Source organism: Arvicanthis niloticus, chromosome 8, assembly GCF_011762505.2.
Source record: "Arvicanthis niloticus isolate mArvNil1 chromosome 8, mArvNil1.pat.X, whole genome shotgun sequence".
Taxonomy (NCBI): domain Eukaryota; kingdom Metazoa; phylum Chordata; class Mammalia; order Rodentia; family Muridae; genus Arvicanthis; species Arvicanthis niloticus.
Window position 1 is genome coordinate 34668792 of NC_047665.1, and position 23871 is coordinate 34692662.

The 23871-nt window shown below is 34.3% G+C and overlaps 1 protein-coding gene and 1 pseudogene across 1 annotated transcript; both read left to right on the forward strand.

The window, feature by feature from the left end:
• Positions 1-380: 380 nt before the first annotated feature.
• Positions 381-3796, forward strand: LOC117713359 (prolactin-7B1-like; annotated as a pseudogene).
• Positions 3797-15599: 11803 nt separating this feature from the next.
• Positions 15600-23388, forward strand: LOC117713360 (prolactin-8A9-like). Its single transcript, XM_034509586.1, has 6 exons — positions 15600-15630; positions 18925-19097; positions 19878-19916; positions 20753-20860; positions 22040-22219; positions 23197-23388. The coding sequence occupies exons 1-6, from the start codon at positions 15600-15602 to the stop codon at positions 23386-23388; spliced, it is 723 nt and encodes a 240-aa protein (XP_034365477.1).
• The last annotated feature ends 483 nt before the right edge of the window (positions 23389-23871 follow it).

Genomic DNA, 23871 nt, shown 5'->3' on the forward strand with positions numbered 1-23871 from the left:
TGCACATTCACTTAGAATTAGTTTCTTAGAGAATTTGACCACAAAAACAAAACAAAAACAAAAAACAAAACAAAACAAAGAGGATAAATTCCAAAACCCTTAAACTTTCTATACTCAGTGACTTAAAAAACAACAACAACAACAACAACAACAACAACACTCAAAGTTAGTTTAAAGAGAAACTGTTGAAAATTTTCAAGTCTTTTCTAGTATCAGTCTAAAATGTAGAAAATCACCAAGCCCTAAAACTACATTTGTGCAACAATGAATATATAATGACTTTATTACTGTAAAATACAGTTATGTACTATCACAGAATCATGGAGCATGCAAACAATAGAGTGGAACATGCTAGGCAGAATTAGTGTTGATAACTTCAGATGAATGGATCTCAGCATAGCTTTTTCTCTGTATCAGGGACACTGCAGATACTCTTGGTGTCAAATCTTCTTCTGTGGGAGAATGTGGCCTCTGTACCCACAAAGGGCAGTGGATCAGGCATTAGTGAAATGCTTACCGAAGACCTTTTTGATGATGCCATCATACTGTCCCAGCACATCAATGGCCTCACTATAGAAACACGCAGGATATTTGTAAGTACCTCAGTGACTTCAGGCATTGTTCAATAGTGAGAGTCTATGTGAGTACTGGAAGGGTGTTATAATTTAATAGAAGTCACCATAAATCAAATTTCAGGTAATTCACCTTCGCATATCAAATAAAGCATCGACCTCTGTAAAGCAGCACAAGGAGGATGGGGCATTCAGGATTTCTTTCAGATTCACAACAAATGACTTTATTGAAAATAAAACTCTTTTCTCAAAAGTTGTTTCAGAGAATTCAGAAAGGCATAGCCACATTAGAAGTCCTATTGCCTGATCTTGGTTGCAGGATGGATTGTCAACTATCATCTTCATTACGGTACTGCAGTTGTTTAATAAAGAAGTTCACAGTGAATGGAATAGACCTAATTTAAACTGCAGTAGATTCCAAATAAGAACAAAGTTATAGATATTCAGAAATCCTTAAGTGTTCGGAAATGTTATTTGATCATTCCTACTATATACCTATAGATAATGCTTAAATAATAGGAGGTCTGCACAAACAAGTTCTCTCTTCCTCATAATCATGTTATGTTATCAAGATTAATCATAATCAAGGATGGGAAAGAGATTGGGTTGGACTGTCACAATGGGCATCCCATAAAATATATATCCCTACATTTGCATTAAGTGTGCATTCATGTTGATTTTCATTCATGACTTTTCTTTTCTTCCCTGTGTCTTACTCTAGATATTCAGTAATGTCTCATCAGACATGTTCATTACATTTGTAAGTACTTCATTTAGTTCCAGGTTTTTTCCAAAAGAAGCCTTTGTGCCAATGGTTGAACTACACTGTAATTTAGATAAGAGAGCACCATGAACCTAATTTCCCATTGGATACCCCCATAAGTAAAGAAAACATCAGGCCTAAATCATGCAATAGAGTTAGTCAGTTCAGATAATCTCAGATTTATGATGAATGCAGAGACATTTCTAAATTTCTTCAACTAAAAATATATCTACAAATATAAATATACTGTGACATAATGTTCTAAAAGTTGTCATAGGAAAAAACTCTGTTGTCCTAACCATGCTGGTAGGAAACCTGTTCCTAAGGCACTCTTCATTGAGCTCACTGTATATATCCAACAGTAAGTATTTTATTGTAATGAAGTCCACAGACTGAATAGAAATAATCTAAACTGAGTCTGTGTAAGGTACTGGTAAAAATTAAAGCTTTCAACAGCCCACAAATGATAGGAATTCTTATACAAATTTTCTTTTACTTGATTGTACTCAATAAAAGAACACGTTTAGAAGTGAGGATAAGCCGGGCAGTGGTGGCACATGCCTTTAATCTCAGCACTTCGGAGGCAGAGACAGGTGGATTTCTGAGTTTCAGGCTAGCCTGATCTACAGAGTGAGTTCCAGGACAGCCAGTGGTATACAAAGAAACTTTGTCTTGGAAAAAAAAAAAAAGAAGTGAGGGTAAGGTTTCTCTGCTTGGTTACTGAATGTTACTAATTCTAAGTGAGCCAGTGTCAAAGAGGAGAAGCTAAATAAAGCCTCAACCTACTGAAGTACAGCTGTAGAATGTGGCCCTAAATTTTACATAAAATTTTCCTCATACTTGATCATTTTAACTCATTTTTATAAATTTTCTATTTTAAATTGATAATCTTTTAAATTTGTAATCTTCTTAATGATTGATTAGTTTCACAAAATATCTGTTAATTTGAAATAACAGATATTTACATAATATATTTACACAAATACTACATTTAAAAAATTATCTACTTGTGAATTAGTATTTTGTATTTTAATATTTCTTCATTGTTTTTACCTTTTTAAGGTGCCTATATTTGATAACTAATTTTGTCAAGGGTAATTCAATTTCATTGAGGATCTGTGATTAACTTTGAGAGTTACTACAAAGAAGAGTCTACACGTACAATGCCTTTTAAATAGAAACACACCACTTATGAGCCAGAACAAACAAGAGAACTGAAGGATAGATGGATATATACTATGATGTTCCCTCACATCTAAGGCAAAGATGATTTCTTTTTTATAATTTGCTGCTTTTTATACTTATTATTTTTAAAATTTCACTTCAAAACAGTGAATTTTGGATAAGAAGGCATTATAGCACATAGTAAGAGACAAAATTGTTCACAAGTAAAAATTTAGATGAAAAACAAAACGAAATTATAGATTTAATGGGACAAAGAGATTCTTTCAATTATGTTCCTTCTTAATTTTGAATTCCTACTAAAATCACTTTAAAAATTATACATCTACTGAATGAATTCATAGTCTGGTCATGGGATGTTTTTGCAACATTATTAATGACAACTAACTTAATTTCTACTTTTGACCTCTACAGACATTACAATTTAACAGACATGATAAATTCGTTGTCAATGGTCTCAACAGCTGTCACACTTTGTCACTCAAAACACCAAAAACAGAAAAGGAAGCCAAAAGAATTTTACTTTTCACATTTCTTTTGTAAATGATGTGGTATATGTGATGAATCTTAAATTTGGAAACAACTTACTGCACAAGAGCAAATTACAAACATTCAGTGTTGTGTGAAGTCTGACCACTAAGGGATCGAGCTGTTCCTCACAATCACTGGGTCATTACATTTCCTGAAAAAGTGAACTAACTACCTCTAAATATGTTATTACTACCATTCCTGACTTCTGTGTATCCTATGTGAGAAAACTGTTAACAACTAATCCATCCTACCTTTTTCCAAGACAAATCTGTGATCTTCTACATGACTTGTCCCAAAATAATATACTTCATCCTGATTAAACTTCATGTTAGTAAATGTCTACTTGCAACTTGCCTATAGAGTTTTTAGGTGATTAAGGGATATGTTACCTGAGTTTAGGCACATAAAATCTATTGACTCTGGCTACAGTTTACATTGCTGATATTATAATAATATAAATCAACACTAAAAAGTAAAGGAACAGTGAAATATAAACAGTAATCATATAACTATCATTTGTTTTTAGGTTAAACATGAAATTGAAGAAAATGAAGAGTACCCTGCTTGGTCAGAGCTTGCATCCTTACAGTCAACCAATGAAGAATCAAGATTTTTTGCTCTTTATAAATTGTCCTATTGCCTATTTGTTGACACAGAAAAGGTTGAACATTATCTTAAGCACTTGAAGTGTTGGTATTTTGATGGTTACATGTGTCAAGACCCAGAAAACCAAATTAATCTTCAGTGATTCATTCTTCTAAAGTTTCTTTTCATTTTCTCACTTTGGAAGCTATCTTGTTGTGTAACACAACCCGTCATTAAAAAAAATAAATGCTTTAGATATATCCAAATATAACAATGCAGCTGTCAGTATGTTGGTTCATTTGTTATTAATTACATTAATAGCATCGACAATTATCTAACACAAAGAAGAGGTGATATATATTTGTGAGAGAGGCAATTGATATAAGATAATAGTAAGTTAATGTCATTTATCATTCATTGGCATTTTCCAGGCAGCTGCTGGAAACTTTTATCTTGTCTATCCTGGGAATTTTCATTCAAATAATAGTAGCATTTATTCTTCAATAAGAAAGAGAGAGAGAGGGAGAGAGAGAGAGAGAGAGAGAGAGAGAGAGAGAGAGAGAGAGAGAGAGAGAGAGAGAGTTCACATTGAGTCCAGAGTGGCTGAATTTGTTTTCCATTTCGGTAACAGTATGATGAGTCCATTTTCTTGCCAGTGTTTATTGTCAGTTGTTTCCTTGATTACACCAGTTTGAAAGCAGTAAGATAAACTATGAAACATTTTTCTTTAAATGACACCTTTTCAGACATTTCTTAGACTTTTATATTTCTTCTTTTGGGAATTCTTTGTTTAGAGGCCTATAATCTGATTTTTGGGTTGTTTGTTTTTCAAAACAAAGTTTCTTTGTATTTACCTGGCTTTCCTGAAACTCACTATGTAGACCAGGGTGGCCTTGATCTCACAGAGATTCTCCCCTATGCTTGTCTCTTGCATGCTGGGGATTAAAAGAGTGCTTTACTGCTGCCAGGCTCTTTATTTATTTATTGTTTTTTATTGTTTTTTAATTTTTATTTTTTAGCTTTGAACTTCTTTTTTTTTTTTTTTTTTTTTTTTTTTTTGAATAGTGATCCTCGGTCATGTGTATGTCTGGCATAGATTCTCACCCACTTGGTGCTTCCATTACTGGAATGTTACTTCTGTATTAGAAAAGCATTTTAGTTTTATGCAATCCCTCCGGCCAATTGTTGGCTTTAATTGCTGAGTTAATGGAGTCCCATTCAGAAATTGCTTCCCTTTACCTTTATCTTGAAAAGTACTGCTTACATTCTGTTTTAGCAATTTTATCTTTCCAGCTCAGCCATTGTGGCCTTTAATCTTGCTCAAAGTTATTTTATATATAGTGAAAGAAAAGTGTCTAATTACATTGGACTATGGTGGATGTTTATATATCCCAGCACTGTTGGTGAACATGCTGTTTAGTTCAATGTGTTTTTTGGTCAGTGTTGTTTATTGTCATGTATCAGATGTTTGTAGTCATAGTGTTCATATTTAGGGCTTTTCTATTCTTACTCATCTGTCTTGTTCCAGTTTCTTTGTGTTTTATAATTATGACTCTATAATATATCTTGGGTTCTGTCATGCTAATCCCTTTAGCATTGTGCTTTTGGTCAGTGTTGCTTTGGCTGTCTGAAGATTTTTGTGGATCCTTATAAATTTTCTATTATTTTATTCATCCTTTGAAGACTCTTATGGATTTTGATTGAGATTGCATTGAGTCTATAAATTCCTTTTGGTTGAATCATCATGTTTTTAATATTACTATGACTGATGAATGAGCATGGGATCATGTGACAGGAATGAGCACAGTACACAGTTAACACTGTCTCATCCCTGATTTTAATGAGATTGATTTGGGGTTTTGTTTTTCATTTAGAATGATGAGGGTGGTTTATTTCTCAAATATAGCATTCATTTTGTTGATGTAGGTTGGCTCAGTCTCACTTACTTTATGGATGTTATTGTTAATATATAGGATCACCAGTGAGTCTTTACTGGGGTCTCTATGCATTTCATTTCTTCCTGTTCCTGTGGCTATAGACTAGCTCAGCAATCTGAATTCATTAGCACTCATCACCTGAGGAATACATTGGCATTATTTCTTTCTTTTGAATGCTGTGTGTGCTTTGTTCAGGAACAATTGCCTTAGAGTCTTTCACTTAGCCATTCCTGAGTAGGACTCTAATTCTAACTAGTACAGTTAGATAAAAAAATTGATATCTGACTTTTTTCAGTCTTCATAGTTATGAATAGTTGATGGCTAACTTGCCAAGTGTGTCTAAGAAACCTATGATATAGGTTCATCCAACTGTCAGATCTTTGTAAAGAAAGATGACTTCCAGGCTCTATATCCAGCCAGTATCAGAGACTTACAGTGATTTCCAGACACTGAGAGATCATCCACACAGAATAATGATCGACAGGAAATAAAAAGACTGAGTGAAATGAAGAAATTAAATGATGGGGGAAGGAACAAAAAACAACTTAATAAAATAATAAAAGTTTAAAATGATATCAATGATACTACATTGTTAGTATATTAGACTATATAATCATCTAAAACCACCTTAAATTTTATATTCTCATATAAAATGTTTATTACAAATTTTCTATCCCTGTGCCTTTTCTATTCTCATTTGCTTTTGTGAAAATTTCATAGCATCAAAAATACCCCTTGCTTGATCCATTGAATTGTTTGAGATCTAGAGAAAATCAAACCTAGACCGGTCTTCATGTCAGAATTTAAGAAAAAATATTTCTACATAATAAAACATTCTGATGCTTTTAAGATGACCGTTCAGGGAAAATTATTGGTTTCTTCATGTCCAGTCTCACTTGCACCTTATTCTGCCAGTGATGATTTTTACTATGTAGAACACAACTGAATATTATGTTTCTATTATTTTCTCTATTTCCCTTTGAATGCATCCAAAATAACAATTGCTCTGACATATTTCAAACTTTCCCCTTCAGTAAGTGGATGGACTGTATGATGAGATACAGGGATACTTTTTATTTAACTTAATTTTGGCTGTTCATCAATTGATTTATGCATATCCCTAAACAAAACATGATAAATAATGAGGAAGCAAATATGGCAATGACTGTCAACTTTAAGGAGTAAACATTTCACAGTGTCATATAAACCATGAACTTTAGACTTCCAGTTAGTCAGTCTTATGGAACTGAGAAAAATATATGTTCAAAAATGGCACATAATTCAAACTTTTCACAGAAGAGTTATTACACCCATAACTGTAAAACAAAATCAGCAAAGAAGGTTGAAAGAGGATATTTCCCAAGAACATGGCAAAAAATCCTCTCTAATGAATGTGCTTACTTTTATAGGTTGCAATAGAAAATAACATTAATGGAAATGGCCTTCTTATTGTAGAAACATTAGCCATGATATCTCAACAGAAAGAAACAAATGCCAGAAATTGATTAGTTTGATATTTCAAATATATCAACCACATATCATGGGCATCACACATACCAAAGAGATACTAAAAAAAAAATCTGGTTGCCACAAGTTTTAGCTAAACTAAAAGGAGTGTGTTAGACAAATGTACAGATTACTGTACTAATATCAGAATAATGGATATCACTAAAAGAAAAAATGATAAAAAAACAGCAAAGAAATAACTGCTGAATTAAAGCTTTTCTTTCAAAGTTAAGTTTTGATAGTTTGATAGAATACTGGTTGATCAAAGTAAGAAGAAAATATTTTCCAATTTCTCTAATTTATCTCTAATTTTCCTATGACATAGGCATATACTTACTTTCAGTAAAAGAACTTGAGTCTTATTATATGCCATTAGTAAGCAATCAATGTTTACTTTTAAGCATTGTTTTCCCCTATAGTTATTTCCACAGAGTAAGAAATAGAAACCACTGATTCGAGAATCTTTTTATTACTGATAGTGTTTTCTATCACTTTTTACTCTGCAATCATTGTATGACTAATGGGGCAGAAACAGAAACACAATTTACAAGAACAGGGGATAGCTAGAATTTGAGGATATATCCAGACAGTACTATGAGAACACAGAACTGATAGAAAAATAAGAGGGACATTAAATTTCTATTCAATGTAGACACTCTAGAAGAAGCTCATCACACTTTTCAATTAGGAAGAAATCAAAGCAGCCATCACCAGCCTATGCCTCAAAAGAAGAAAGTAGCATATAGAAATGACTAGAAATCTCGAGTTAATGAGAATAGAAGGAAAAATTAATAAGCAGGAAATCCAGAGATGAGATTAGGCTAGTTAGCTTTATGACCAATTGCTCATGAACTTTATTTTTCTGCATATCACTGACTGGACCAAAATTACCAAAAATATTACAACGTAAAATATCACTAAGCAGATATGAACTAAATGGTTCTGTGTAGTATGTACTGAGCTGGAGGAGAAAAGGTACCAGTACTAAGCAATGAAAAGGCAGAAGTCTCTATCTTCCCCATTTCTCATTGGTTTTTCATAACACACAAGGTGTCTCTTTTTTTGGACTTGTGTCAATATTTCTAAAAGTTTATAATTCATTCTGTATCACTTTGTATCTAGCTCTTGTTCTGAAAGTGTAGTTTCAACTTGTCGCACTGCAGTGAAGTGGTGTAAATATTTAGGAAATAGAATCTGGTAGAATGGTTGTCTTACTGAATGTATACCTTGTAAAAGACATTCTCTTCCCCACCCTCCTCACTGTTTTTCTGGACTGATCGTGGCTACATGAATATATTATATCTAATCCATGATCTTTTGATTTCACCATAATATACTGAGCTGCCACTGGACTAAGTAACAGTTGAACAAACCCTTGAAAATTAGGAGCCAAAATAAACCTTTTCTCTACTTGAGATGTATTTTCTCAGCAACAGAAATATAACAACCCAGTATTTTTAGATGTCACCACTGATTGCAGTTCTTTTATGCATTATTATCAAATGATAAATAACCATCAGCTAATGTTATATATCTATAACTGAAATGATGTTTATATTTGATGATTCTGACTGCATACAATCACATTCTTTCCAAGACTATCCTAGGCTCAGAGAAAAGTTCTGAGGAAGGGTTTTTTTTTTTTTGTCAGCTCTGAAAGTATGACTTGAAGTCAATTGTGGGGTCCATGCTTACAGCATTGTGTTCTGCTCAAGACAGCTTATCTAAACAGTTTAGTTCATGCAAACCAAAGCCTACCCAGGCTTTTATTTACATATAAATTCAATTGTCTACACAAGTTCCTTTTTGATTATGTCACAAATTAGTATTTTATGACCTTATCCACTTGATTCTTAGAAAGACACCAAGTATATCTTTTTTCTTTAGCATAGTAATTAATTCAGAGATTTGCCTACCTTTGTAAGCCCAGACAATAAACCAGCTGGGTGAGATCCAGCTCTGAGATCCCCATTCTCACCTCACCTAGGCCTAAACTAGCTCTGTCCCAGGCTGATCTTGAACTCAGGAATCTGCCTAGTTTGTAAGCACAAACAATCTTGCCTTGAGATCATCACTCCATAAAACTCATTACCTCCTTCCATAATATCTTTCTGAAAAGCTGGCTTATAGTGGAGCTCCCCCTGTTCTGTTAGGTTTGTAAAGTTCTTCACAGAATTCGTATTGCATCCCTATAGTTTACGTAGTTGAGAAATTATACATTCTTGAAGTCATGTCTTCAGAGTTCTTTCCTACAGCCTTAAGGTCTGTCCTGCAGGTCATGTTGTGCACCGCACCAATTTTACTAAGGAGATTAGACACATTCTCGCCTCCTGGACTCATAATACTTTTAATTATCCTGGAGTCACTAACCTTGGCAGGGAGAATATCTCCCCCAAAAGGAACTTAAAGCATGTTCATTATTATACAAACAACTTTACTTCTAACAACTGGCAACACACATGGAGGCCAAAGGTCTGCTGTTTTTGCTCCAGGGTCTGGGAGAGTATCATGCTGCCCCATCCAGAGCATGCAGGACTCACCACATTCTAATCTCCTGAAATTAAAAGTTCAGTAGCAGAATTTTTCTCCCTAGCAATTTTAAAAAATGCCTGGTAAGCAAAATGATAGCCTCTTCTGTATAATAATTCCTTGTTACAATCACAATTCATTTGAATAGTAAAGACAGAAAGATAAAAGGAAAGATTGGAAAGCATTATTAAGACCCCATATTTCTACTGTTGGTATTCCAAAGCTTCAGGATATCCTAAACTTAAAATGAATATTTTCAAAACAACAAAACTTTTGAAAACAATTTTTAAATTTTTTTTATCTTTTTAATTTTTTGAGATTATATTAGGATTACATAATTTACTAATCCCTTCCCTTCCTTTATAGTCTCTGACATATCCCTTCTTGTTCTAATTCAAATTCATACCCACTTTTTTATAATAGTTTATATATATATATATATACACACACACACACAAACACACACACAAACGAATCACATAGCTTCATATTCTGAAGTAAAAAATACAACCTACCCAGTCTTCATAATGTCACTGATATGTATGTTTTACTTGGTGTCGATCACCAATTTATGTGCTCTTTATGGAGAATGTTATTTTTCCTCTCTCAACATTCCCTAAAGCCTATAAATCTTTGTGTAAAATTGAGCAATCCTAGGCTTTTATATTCCCCATATTAATGTCACATTTCACAATCAACCAATTTATATTTTAAGGTAAAATATAAATTTACTTTATCTAACCTATTTGCAAGATATAAAATATCTCAATGTATTTCTTACAATGTTCACACATTTCAAAAACATCTATTTCTTCACTACATTTTATTTTTTCAACTTTATAAGTAATTAATCAGTAAAAATGGATATTTAGTAAGTAATAAGATAGATAATAAGTAAAAAGTTAAATAGTAGATATTTTACAAGGATGTTTCCAGTAGAGTTCACATCACCACTCGGGGACTCACAGGATCTTAATTTGAGTGACTTCCACAAGGAAGACTGTGGGTGAATTATGTTGAGAAGCTTATTCAACTTGATTTACTGAAAAGTAGTTTTGTAGTCTCAGAATAACAGCTATTCATTTCTGTCAATTTTACCCTAGCCAATAGTAGTTGAAGTTTAAATTAAAACATACATATCTTCCAGAACTGTTATGGTTTTGGTTTATTCTATCTACCACAATATTTTTTTTAAAATTTTAAGTCCAGTTATCAGAAGATTGTCATTTGAAAAGATGGTATACATGCTCTAGGCCTGAACCCAATTATACAGAATCCATATAAAATAGTAAAATGAAGCTGCTTATGACTGTAACCATGTTCTTGGAAAATCAGAATAGCAGTGTTCCTGGGGCTTGAAGTGAACCCATCTGTCTAATCAATGTGCTCTATATTCAGTGATACTGTGACTCTAGTGAGTCTTAGCTTACCAGAGACTCCCTGAGTGAACCAAACAGAGACATGAATTGATGGAAAAAGCAAGAGGAATTTTATTGATCCAATGCATTGGGGTCATCCTGCACCTGAAAGAAAGGTGGTGACCCCAGGTAGCCCATTTGGTCAGTTTTTATACAGTTTAAGGGAGTAGACTAGAGAAACAGTGACTAGGCACAATAAGATTGACAGAACAGTGTGACTTTTAAACTGATTTAAACCTTGGGAAGATATCCTCTAATATCTTCTTGGCTACCACAGTAGCTGTTTTCTGCTTGTTGGAGAAAGCTCCAAACTATCTAGAGATTGTATCTACAAATAATAGACTTTATCCATATATTCCTGGCTTAAGGAATGTGAAAGAAATGATCCTCTTCAAATTGGAAAGTAGAGTAGAATTCATTGCTATCCAAAATCACTGGAGAAAAATCCAACAGTGGATGAATGAGGGAATAAATTGATCAGGGAACTTAAAAATGATACAACTTGCAGTAGGGGGTAGACACTTAGTTCTTTCTTAGAAAATACTTTGTATATAGTTCTCTTATGGAGATTGGAATGCTGACAGTGAATGGGCAGAAGGGACACAGGCTGTTCATCAAGGGTGTAGTATTGTGCTTGAAATTACAAAATTTATGTTGGTCTTAGGTGGTTGCAAATAGGAGAGTATATGGGAAGAAGATTACTCATGCAGGTCAGAGTCCTTTCCTATCTGTCAAACACTATTGACAGAAGATCAATTCCAGAAACAGGACCAAGCAAGAGTGTTGAAAGGTAGAAGACATCTGGAGGAGCAATATGTTTGGCAGATTTGAATAGGCCCTTCTTTTGACCCCTAGCCAGATGCCAGCTCTTCCTAATCATATGTCAGAGTTTCAGGTGAAGCTACTTAAAAAGTTCAGAGAGCTGCCTTTAGATTATAGGCTTGGAAAGGAAGTAATGATCCCATCCGTGCTACTCTACACACACTGTGCTTTGGGAGAAACAACACATATACCTCTAAGGCATGTTCAGGCTGTTTAACGTCATTGCTAAGCTGTGACTAATGTCCATGTAGATGCACAGTCATTAACTGAATCCATGGTTTCTTGAAGGAAGGAAGAGTACCTCTATGAAAGTGCTGAACCTCTGTAAGATTTTCATTATATAAATCCAAGCTTTATGCACTTCATCATTTGGTGAAGAATCAGAAAAGATACTAAACAGCTCATCATGAACCTGTGAGCAGGTAAATGCATTATGGAAAAGGAATCCTGAGAAATATATGTTTATTGAAATAAAGAGATCAGGGTAACCTGAGATCAGAGTTACCTTTCCAATATATGTGGTACAGTCAGGCTTCTGAAGAACCTCAAACCACTCTTGCAGCTATATCTGAGTTTGGATGAACATCAGAACAAAGTGGTTTGCCTAAAATTTTTAGTCAGAAAGTACTCTCATTCGACAATATGAATAAGTTTTACTGACACTGAGGTGAAAGTTCTTTCAATGTTGACTAGCTGCCAAAATCTAATATTTTGGTGTATCTCTAAGCAAGCAAATAAAAGAACTGTATGATAAGACCATTAAGTCACTGGAGAAAGAAATCGAAGAACACCTCAGAAGATGGAAAAATCTCCAATGCTCATGGATTAGCAGGATTAACGTTAAAAATGACCATCTTATCAAAAGCAATCTATAGATTCAATGCAATCCAAATCAAAATTCTGCGTTATTTCTTCACAGAGATAGAAAGAGCAATTTTCAAGTTCATTTGGAATGATGAAAAACCCAGTATAGTGAAAACTATTCTCAACTATAAGAGGACTTCTAAGAGAATTACCATCCCTGACTTCAAGCACTACTACAAAGCAATACTGATAACAACTTCCTGGAATTGGTACAGAGACAGAAAGGTAGATCAGTGGAATACAATAGAAGACCTAGAATTAAATCCACACACTTATGGTCACCTGATCTTTGACAAAGAAACCAAAAATATCCAGTGGACAAAAGGCAGCATCTTCAACAAATGATGCTGGCTTAAGTGGCAGTAGGCTTGTAGAAGAATGCAAATTGATCTATTCTTATCTTCTTGTTCAAAGCGCAAGTCCAAGTGGATCAACGACCTCCAGATAAAGCCAAATACACCAAATCTAATAGAAGAGCAAGTGGGGGAGAGCCTCGAACACATCCGCACAGGGGAAAATTTTCTGAGCACAACACCAATAGCTCATGCTCTAAGATCAACTACTGAAAATTTGGATCTCAAAAAGTAGAAAAGCCTCCGTAAGGCAAAGCACACTGTCAATAGGACAAAACAGCAGACTACAAATTGGGAAAAGAGCTTTATCAACCCTACATCTGAAAGAGTGCTAGTATCTAATATACACAAAGAACTCAAGAACTTAGACTCCAGAGAGCCAAATAACTCCATTAAAAATGGGGTACAAAGCTAAACAAAGAATTTGTAATTGAAGAATCTTGAATGTCAGAGAAGCACCTAAAGAAATGTTCAACATCCTTAGTCATCAGGGATATGCAAATTGATATGACCCTGAGATTCTATCTCACACCAATTAGAATGGCTAAGATCAAAAACTCAGGTGACAGATGCTGGCAATGATTTGGAGAAAGAGGAACACTCCTCCATTGCTGGTGGCATTGTAAACTGGTCCAAACCCTCTGGAAATCAGTCTGGTAGTTCCACAGAAAATTGGACATAGTACTACCTGATCATAAAACTATATCACTCCTGGCCATAGACCCAAAATTGTTCCAACATATAACAAGATCACATGTTCTACTATGTTCATAGCAACCTTATTTATAATAGTCAGAAGCTGAAAAGAACCCAGATGTCCTTCAACAGAGGAATGGATACAGAAAAGGTGGTACATTTACACAATGGAATACTACTTAGCCATTAAAAACAAAAAATTCACAAAATTCACAGGCAAATGGATAGACCTAGAAAATATTCTGACTGAGGTAACTCAGTCACAAAGAGCACAAGTGGTATATACTCACTGATAGTGGATTTTAGCTTGAAATACCTACATTAAATCTTTCAGATCATATGAATCTCATCAAGAAAGAAGACCAAAGTGTGGATGCTTTAGTCCTACATAGAAAGGGGAACAAAATTCTTATGAAAAGTAGAGGGAGAAAGTGATCTGGAAGGGTGAGAGGAGCAGGGGGATAAAAGGGAGGCAAGATCACCAGTGGGAGGAGATTGGGGAGAAGTTCGGAGGACCAAGAAATTGAAAGGACATATATAGAAGTAGGGGAAGGGGAACTGGGGTAGTCATTAGAAAGTCACAAATGTCAGGGAAGCAAGAAGTTCCCAGGACCCAACAGGGATGACAATAATCAAAATACCAAACAATGAGGAGAGAAAACCTGTAAGAAAAGGGGGTCAACATTTGAAATGTAAACAAAAAAATCTTATAAGAAAGATAAAGAAAAAGAAAAAAAAAACAAAAAATCAAAATCTAGAAGAGTTTGCTTTTGGAGAATTTTCAACAGTGGTATTATGGCCCAATTGCTATTAGCTGTTAAATGTATAAAACTACACTCACTAGTGCAATAGTGGCACAATTTGTTTTGGTGCACTTAATGAACCTGATATGATTAAAACCAATAACAAGGAATTTATCAATGCTTATTATATTAATTCAAATTCAATCATTTTTGAGAGGTTTTACTTTCTAGAGTTAAAGAAGTTTCTCTGTTAAATATATATGTTATGGTTCAAAATGTCTTCTACATATCCAAATTAAGCATGAAGATTATTGTAACTGTAAGCTTAGTTCATAAATAAACAATCTTTACAGTCCCAGTGATTACTACCATATATCTACAATACTATGGAAAATTTACTAATTCTATGGCATGGTGTTTAAGTATTCAAAAAAGAACCCCTCTCTGTTCATAAACATGAGACAGATGATAGAAAAAAAATCCAGAATATATAAAAGTGAAGCAATTATGAAAAACCATTTCCTTCTGGTCTGTACCTTGACTATTTGCATCTATTGTATTGCTAGTTCCTCAACCTAGAACTGACCTTAATACTTGCAGATAAATAAAATGGTATAGAAGCAAAAAGAATGAGGGGGGATGGGATAGGGGGTTCCTAGGGAGGGGAAATGGGGAAAGGGGATGTCATCTGAAATGTAAATAAATTTTAAAAATAAAAATAAGTGACAAAAAAAGTGAAGCAATTATGAAAAACCATTTCCTTCTGGTCTGATATGACATTCTGTCATTAGGCAGCTAAGATGGCTTCAGAGATTTTAAAGATAATTTTGACAAGAATCAATGTGTAGAAAGAAGCAAAAAGAAATGATCCAGACACGTATAAGTATCTTGTAATAAAACGGTTAAAATTCCCTGAAGGTAGAAAGACATGGTTCACGAATGAGGGATTCTGTACGTGACTTCTTGCTGTTGCATGGCTGTGCATGCCCTTGGGCTTATCTACTAGAATATATAGGAGCAGAAAACTAGCTGAATGTAGGGTGCCAGTGAAGCAGATCTCCAGAGTCAGAACTCATCCTGCTTAGGAAGTCCTCAAAGATGAAACTGCCACTGAGTCAACCTCACTTCTGTAAGTAAATTACCCCAACTTTCTCTCTAATGTAAAGTATCCAGTTCAGTGGTTCTTTGAATTTATTTTAATGCAAGTCTTTCTTTGGAATCTTTGATGTTCTATCTGGTGTGAAAAGATATTTTTTCATAGATTACTAGGAGAAGAACTCAGCATAGACTTTCTAATACTTTTAAAATTACTTTTCATGAAAGAAACTGCACAAAGGCACAAGAGACAATTGGATTAGTAGTTCTTATCATCCTGTAACTTGAGACATGTTGCAATGTACAAAGAGAGTCTGTGTTGTCTTTTCTATTAAAATGAGAGGCAGAGAAAAGCTTTACTGTTGTCCAATGAGTAGAATTGATGGGAATCGTTAAGCAGCTTCCAATGTTTAGGGCACCACCCAGAACAGATGATACAGCTCAAAAGGACAATGTTTTGGATGTTGGAACAATTGAGGATGGAAAGTCAATGGGTCCAAATCATGTCATCTCAAGGCAGAAGAAACAGAATTATATAGTGAATATTATTTTTTAGTGGATATTTTATTTACATTTCAGATGTTATCCTCTTACCCCATTACCCCCATCCTGCCCAGGAACCCCCTATCTCACTCTCTCCTATGCTTCTGTGAGGATGTGCCTTCACCCCACCCCCACTCCCACCTCCCCACCCATGAATTCTCCCACACTCAGCATACGGGCTTCATGGGACCAAGTATCTTCTGTCACACCTATGCCCAACAAGGCTATCCTCCCCTACATATACAGATGGAGCAATGATCCCTCTCTATGTGCTCCCAGACAGGTGGTTTAGACCCTGGGAACTCTGGTTGGTTGGTTGGTCTTGTTGCTCTCCTCATGGGGCTGCAAACCCTTTCAGCTCCTTCAGCTCCTTTTCTCTAACTCCTCCTTGATCAGTTCAATGATTAGCTGTGAGCATCCACCTCTGAATATGTCAGACTCTGGCAGACCTCAAAAAAGACAGCTATATCAGGCTCCTGTCAGCGTGTACTTCCTGACATCCACATCAGCGTCTACCTTTGGGGACTGCACATGTGATGGATACCCAGGTGGAATGGTCTCCAGAGTGCCCCTCCTTCAGTTTCTGTCCCACACTTTGTCTCCGTATTTGGTCCCGTGAGTATTTTGTTACTCCTTCTAAGAAGGACCTAATCACCCATACTTGGTCTTTTTTCTTCATGAGCTCCATGTGGTCTGTGACTTGAATCTTGTGTATTGAGAGATCCTGGGCTAATATACATTTATCAGTGAGTGAATACCATGTGTGTTCTTTTGTGATTGTGTTACATCATTCAGGATTATATTTTCTGGTTCCATCCATTTACCTAAGAATTTCATGAATTCATTGTTTTTAATAGCTGAGTAATACTCCATTGTGTAAATGTACTACATATTTTGTATCCATAACTCTGTTGATGGACATCTGAGTTCTTTTCAGCTTCTGGCTATTATAAATAAGGATGCTATGAACATAGTGGAGCATATGTTCTTTTTATATGGGACTGGAGAGATGGCTCAGTTGTTAAGAGCATCGACTGCTCCTCCAGAGGTCCAGAGTTCAATTCCCAGCTACTACATGGTGGCTCACAGCCATCTGTAATGGGATTTGGTGTCCTCTTCTGGCCTGCAGGTGTACAAGCAGATTGTGAATATTGTATATGAGTTTTCCCACTGAAATAAATCTGAAAATTTTTTATGTTCTGAAGCCTGAAGTAGACAAAGATGGTAAACTGTGTCTTACAGTGTTTTCCAGTTTAGCACAATTCAAATGACATCACAAAAAGGAAGAACAATGGGGTGCAATGAAAGTGCCATATTTTGTAGGTGGTATTTATTATTTGAAAGTATATCATACCAAAAATATTTTAAATGAAATAAGAAGCCTTTTTTATGTTTCTAACTTTTTGAGGATTTTATGCAAAAATACTGTGTTATATCATTCTTCCAATTCAACACAATCCTATTCCCCTGGTGCATTTCAAACTCAGGGCTTTAAAAAATCAATACATTTACAATTATAGACAAATACAAACAACCTGCTCACTCCATTTAATGTTGCTTATATCACTGTGATTTTAGTGCTGACCACTTGGTTTTGAAAAAACACATAAAGTCCAGTTTCTTGTAGCAAACATTCTTGACTTCTACCTCTTATATTCGTTCTTCCCCTTAGTCAACAATCTTTTCTCTGCCTTAAGTTTAAGGCTCCTGTTGCCATGCCTAATGAGCAGCTATTTGGAGGTCGAGGCTAATCTTGATCATTGTTACAAGTTTTAAAAGTGAGTATTTTAGAGAGAAAACAGTAGATGAAGTCAGTCTACTAAGGCTTCTGCTATGATGTAATAATGACAAAATTTATGCATTAGCAATAATGACCATGACCTCTGATGGAAGAGAGTCTTATACTTGTGGCTGTGTTTTCTGTCAGAAACTTGTGGAGTCTTCTCTCTATGTCAATGTGAACGACAAAGTGCATGTGTTGCTGTTCTAACTTCTACATCGACCAATAAAAGCCATTAAAATTTTTTTCACCATGGAAGACTTTTCCTTCATGAATGTACTCAGATTAAAATTATGTGAACATAATTTCCCCACAGAATTATTATTCAGATCAACTTTTAAGAAAATGATCGGAAGTTTTGATGAAATAGACTCTGGTTGCATTTTATCATAAGTTTGCAATTAAAAGTGCATCATTTTTAGTAGGACATTCTCATCATCTTCTGTATTAGTGATCATAATCTGTTTATTCATTGAAAACCATGTAGAAGAGTAAACTGGTAAACTGTATTATCCTTGACACATCAGCATCAAATCCATTAACATCAGATATGTGGTTTAAAAATGACAAATTTTTCATAAACTTGGTAACTTTAAATGAGCTCAAACGCCAAAAAACTAAGCCACCTAAAAGTGATTTAAAATACTACTTCAGAATTAATTTCAGTTCCTGATATTTGCACTATTCATAACCACTTCTGAAAGAACACACACACACACACTCACACACACACACACACACACACACACACACACACACAAAGGGTAAATCACCTACTTCCTTAACTGTTTTTAAAAAACCACAATTACTTGCCTAGGTCATCACAGTGATCTCATCTGCCATTCCAGATATCCAATACCAAGTCATTCAGAAAAAGAAAGAATGAAAGAAAATAAAGAAAGAAAAAGAAAGAAATGGCCAGATAAAACTGTTCTGAATCTGTTGGGTCTTGGAAAACTCAGATTAATGCATGGTCCCCAAGTGACTCTTGTTTCTATGTTGCAGGTTCATTCCTACTGCTGGTGGTTTTAAACTTTCTCCTTTGGGAGAAAGCTGCATCAGTTCCTGCATGTATCAGAGATGAACACTGCTTGAAACCCGTTGTAGCAACATTTAACAATGCCCTCCAGCGAGCTGTAACCATTCATAATCTTACTGAGCAAATGTATCTACAGTTTGTAAGTATTTCAATCTCCATAATAATTACTGAACTTCACTAGAACCCGAGACACTAAACATCATGACATAGATATCAGAAAAGATAGCTTCAAAGGTAAAAGATGCCCCAACTACCAAAACAGAGACAGGGTCAATTAGACAGTGTCATGAATTTTATGGAACCTAATGATATTTCTATATTTTCTGTATTTTAGTTAAAACAAACAAACAAAAAACAAAACATGACATAAGCCTTTAAAATGTGCCTGGGTAAAGAACTCTCATTTCCTGTTTTGGCATTCAGGATCATAAATTTCCTTTGGCCATGTTCATTTAGCACACTGCAGGTACACTCTGGAGAAGATGTGCATTACAGTGGACTGCATAAGTGTACCAGAGATAAACTGAAGCATGTGATAATCCAAGAAAGAAAAAGGAATAAAGAAAGAAAAAAAGGAGTGGGAGAGCAAGGCAGAAAGAAGAAGAAAAGAAGGAAGGAAGAGTGAGATGAGAGAAGATAGGAGCTAAACTAAGAAATCCTTAAATACCAGGAATTGTGGTTTAAAGATTTCACTGTGTGTTTGTCCAATATCAATGCAGGATTAGAAGTGTATCTAATCTGTTCTTGTATATTGCTGCATATTATTTCTCAAAATCAGAAATTACAAAGAAGCTGTAGAAATAAACAAACCTTCAATAAGACAGACATCAAGAGAATGTGTCTTTGTTTGCAATAAATACGTCTTTATGTTGGTTTATTATTGACTAGATGTTATTTTTCTTCCCTTAACATGACTCAGTTCGTCAGTAAATTCTCTTCTGGATATTTTGTAGCTTTTGTAAGTACCTTCCTTTCTTCCACCTACTTTTCAAAAGGAGTCTTATGTCAATGATTTCAATTTAGATAAGAAAGCATTATACAGTATTTATATTTGCTGTTCTTAACTGACCGTTTTTCAACTTTGTAACCTTCACAATAATCCATTATCTTTCAAGAATTAGCTGGTTATTTGAAATAAATAAGATATTCTAAAGTATATATTTTAGCAAATTTAATATTTTATTAAGTAAGCAATGACTAATACATGTCATTATTTAATATTTTTATTTTATTGAATCAGAGTTTACATAGAGATTATTGTAAAATAGTCTGTGTTGTAAGTTATTTTATCACTATGTATACAATTTATTTGTAAAAATATTATAAACTTGCATAGATATATGTATTTAGTTTTACAATTATTAAATTCATAATTCTGTTGTCTGGGTAAATAAGTAAGATTATTAGTTGACAAAAAATAGGAAGATTAATACATGAGTGTTGTGGCCTTGTGGTGGTATACTAGAGAAAGATGATAATTGAAACAATTATTTCTTAATAAACTCACTCCTTTCAGTGTCTGCCTTACATAGAGTAACAGTAAGTAATTGAAAAGATGAGATGACAGGAGTGTACGAGAGGAAGAAGCTGAACATTCAAAACCAAATTAAGTAGCAGACATAATAAATAAACAGTGAATTAGGTGATGGCCACTTTTCTAATTCCTCAGTATCTGTTTTGTTTGCAGTACTTATTTTGAAAATTTACAAAACCATCAAAATGCATTAATATTGTGGTCATGATGTAATTTATCCACTTTCTGATCTCAAACTGAAAATTTGTTTTTATTTGCAGAGTTCACAACTGACTATGCTTGATCACCTTATTATCAAAGCCACGAGTTATTGCCACTCTACTATCACAAACCCTCCAAATATTGGACGTGAATTCATACAATTCAAAGTGAGTGTCTTCTCTGGTTTTGTTTATAAAACATCAGAAGTAATCTACTGTGTTGGCAGTACTGTCAGGGTAGGCATTATGATAGATCCAATAACCATGCATGCAGACAAAAAATGAAGTTGAGTATAAAAAATGATCAAATTATATTGTTGATAAGTATAACAAAATACCCAGTAATTGTAGCAGATATTTAGATATATCATTTAGAAACTGGTGTGTATGGAATTACTTGCCATAGAAACTTTACTTACTATTTTTTAAAATGCTTTGAACTGAAGTGGCTATCTATTGTTATATACTCACTTCTACATAAGTGATGACAAGGTATTGTTATATGTTGCTAGTGGGTTTTGTATAGCTTCTTTCTATGCTACTGAACACTACCCCCCCCCCATTTTTGATTTTCAAACATATTCTGGTTCTATTTTATTTCCCCTTTTCTTCATGTCTTTATGATTCTCTATTCCTGAACTAAGAGCCAGATGAGCAGAATATTTCTATAAAATACAAGCTTATGTTCCTTAGGATGTATCAATGCTCCAATTCATGATGTGGTCTACACATCATAGGAGATCTATGTTATGATGTAATACAGTTCTTCACACATACATGGCAACAAATATTCTACTCTGTCAGAGACAAGGAGAAAGCACATTAATTATCATTCTGTTTTCAGTGTATCCTTGTTCTAAATTCTTAAATTCACCTAGAAATCATAAATCCGTATTTTAATGAACAACATAATTTTTGGTTTTTATGAATCCGTGAGTGAAAATGATTTGAGCCAATTTCTCCTAGCTGGTGGTATCTATCTTTCCTGAGTTGAATATTATTGGCCCCCATTAAGTCCCAGCAAGACCTGTTTTTCAAATTGATAAAAATAACCAAATAATAAGGATCTCACTGAGAAAGTAGTTGTTAGAAATGCTGAGAACAATACCTGATGACTTTACCTCAGGGGGTAAATAATTTATAAGCAAGATAAATTGTTCTATTTTGTAGAGAATAAACTAATTTTTAAAAGTTTACATTTCCATACTATGCAACATCTATATAACATGTGCCATGTATACATAGAAAAAAAATTGTTCAAGTTAAGCTTTTTCATATGAACATTACATACAACAAACGTGCCATACTGAAATAATTTTATTTCAATGGTTCTGTTGTGTTTATTAGAGCAAAAGATATTTAAAAATGTTGATCAATTTTGTGGGTGCCTGGATCATCCCTCTAAACCGTCTAGTGTTTGAACTGAGAGTCATAAAAGATGTTTCTGAAACTATCCACTCAATCGCCAATGAGATTGAAAGGAACAACAAACTACTCCTGGATGACCTTAAGTGGATATTTACCAAGGTGAGAAATCTCTCTGTATTTTCATTTATAAAAGAGATGGGTTATATAAATTTAATCAAAAGAACATTTCAAAATACATCATCTTTTTATACTGAAATACAGAAATCTAATTATGTGGACAATTGTCCTTAGATTGTTTCTCAACCTGTGGGTCATGAATCCTTTGGGTGTCAAATGGCTTTTTCACAGGGGTCACATATCAGATACCCTACATATCTGTTTAACATTACTATTAATTCAGTATCGAAATTACAGTTATGATGTAGCAACAAATATAACTTTGTTGTTGGGGTTCACCACAGCATTGGAAACCAAATTAATGGATCAGAGAACTAGAATGCTTGAGAACCACTGTTCTAAGATGTTGCTAGCAGCTCCAACTTTTTCAGAAATGCTTCTCATTTCTTCCCACTCTGGGAATCAAAATGAAGCACAACTGTTCCTCATGGACATTAGAGGACACCTTTCTTCGGTGGAGTGAAAGTGTTCAGGTCATTGACTGCAGCCATCCCTTGGCTCTGCATATTAAGTCACCTTCTGATCCTTATGACATGACATGTAATATTTTTATACATAGACTGAATGGAGAATGTATTTAGTTAAAGTGTATAAAAGAATAATGGTGCACATCAGCTTCTATGAAGTACATATGTCAGAATATGTAAGAGCCTACGTGAGTGATAAAATGACATGTGTTCCTCCATTGTCCCAGAGTCAAATAGAAATTTCCTACATTTCTTCTGCTTCTGAAAAAGCATAGTTCTGTGTGATTAATTACATTAGAAGGGATGCACATGAGCCTTCTTGATCATAGATGCTAAAAGACTAACTACTGGCTTAGATAAATGAAAACCCATAACTTTGATGGAAGCAACATATTTCTGAATGTATTTCTTTGACTGAACACATAAAAAACAAGAAGAAAGGAACATTAACAATATAATCAACAAATAACTAACTATCACTTTGATTTTTAGGTCTATCCTAAAGGAAGGTTGGAGGAAATGTTTCCCAGATGGGAATTTCTTTCACTCATAAAATCAAAAGACAAATTTTATCAATTGTTGGCAATATTTAACCTTTCCAACTGCTTACGCAAAGATATATACTACACTGAATTTCATATCAAAACATTGAAGTGTCGCATAACTAATGAAGGTTGTTGCTAATTGCACATTTATCCTGTCTGCTCTGGAGATTGTCCATGACATTGCATTGCTTGGAAGTTAAGTTTAATCATGTACCTTTTGAAAGCATGTATATGTGTAATGGATCCCTTTTGTTTTTTCAAAAATAAAAGCATTCTTTTTACAAATGTCTAAATCTAAAAAGCCTATTTAAAATTTTTGTTCCTTGAATAGACTATAAATAAAGTTTGGTTCTGCAATCAGGATTTATATAAAATTCATTTAATGACAATTAAGATATCTCTTTTTAAATCTACCTTTCTGTCATCTATCTGTTTGTATGTCTATCCATCATCTGTCTGCATATCTATCTATCATCTGTCTGTCTGTCTATCTATCTATCCATCTGTCTGTCTATCATCTGTAATCTACCTTTGATATCTATCTCTACCTATTAACTATGTAAAGTGTTATCTATTACCATCAGCATCTATGTAGTATCTTTCTGTGTTGGTGGGCACATGC

Coding starts and splice junctions, on each gene's coding strand:
- LOC117713360 (XM_034509586.1), top strand. CDS start 15,600: ATGAAACTGCCACTGAGTCAACCTCACTTCT. Junction 15,631..18,924: donor ACTGAGTCAACCTCACTTCT/GTAAGTAAATTA, acceptor TCTATGTTGCAG/GTTCATTCCTACTGCTGGTG. Junction 22,220..23,196: donor TTAAGTGGATATTTACCAAG/GTGAGAAATCTC, acceptor TTTGATTTTTAG/GTCTATCCTAAAGGAAGGTT.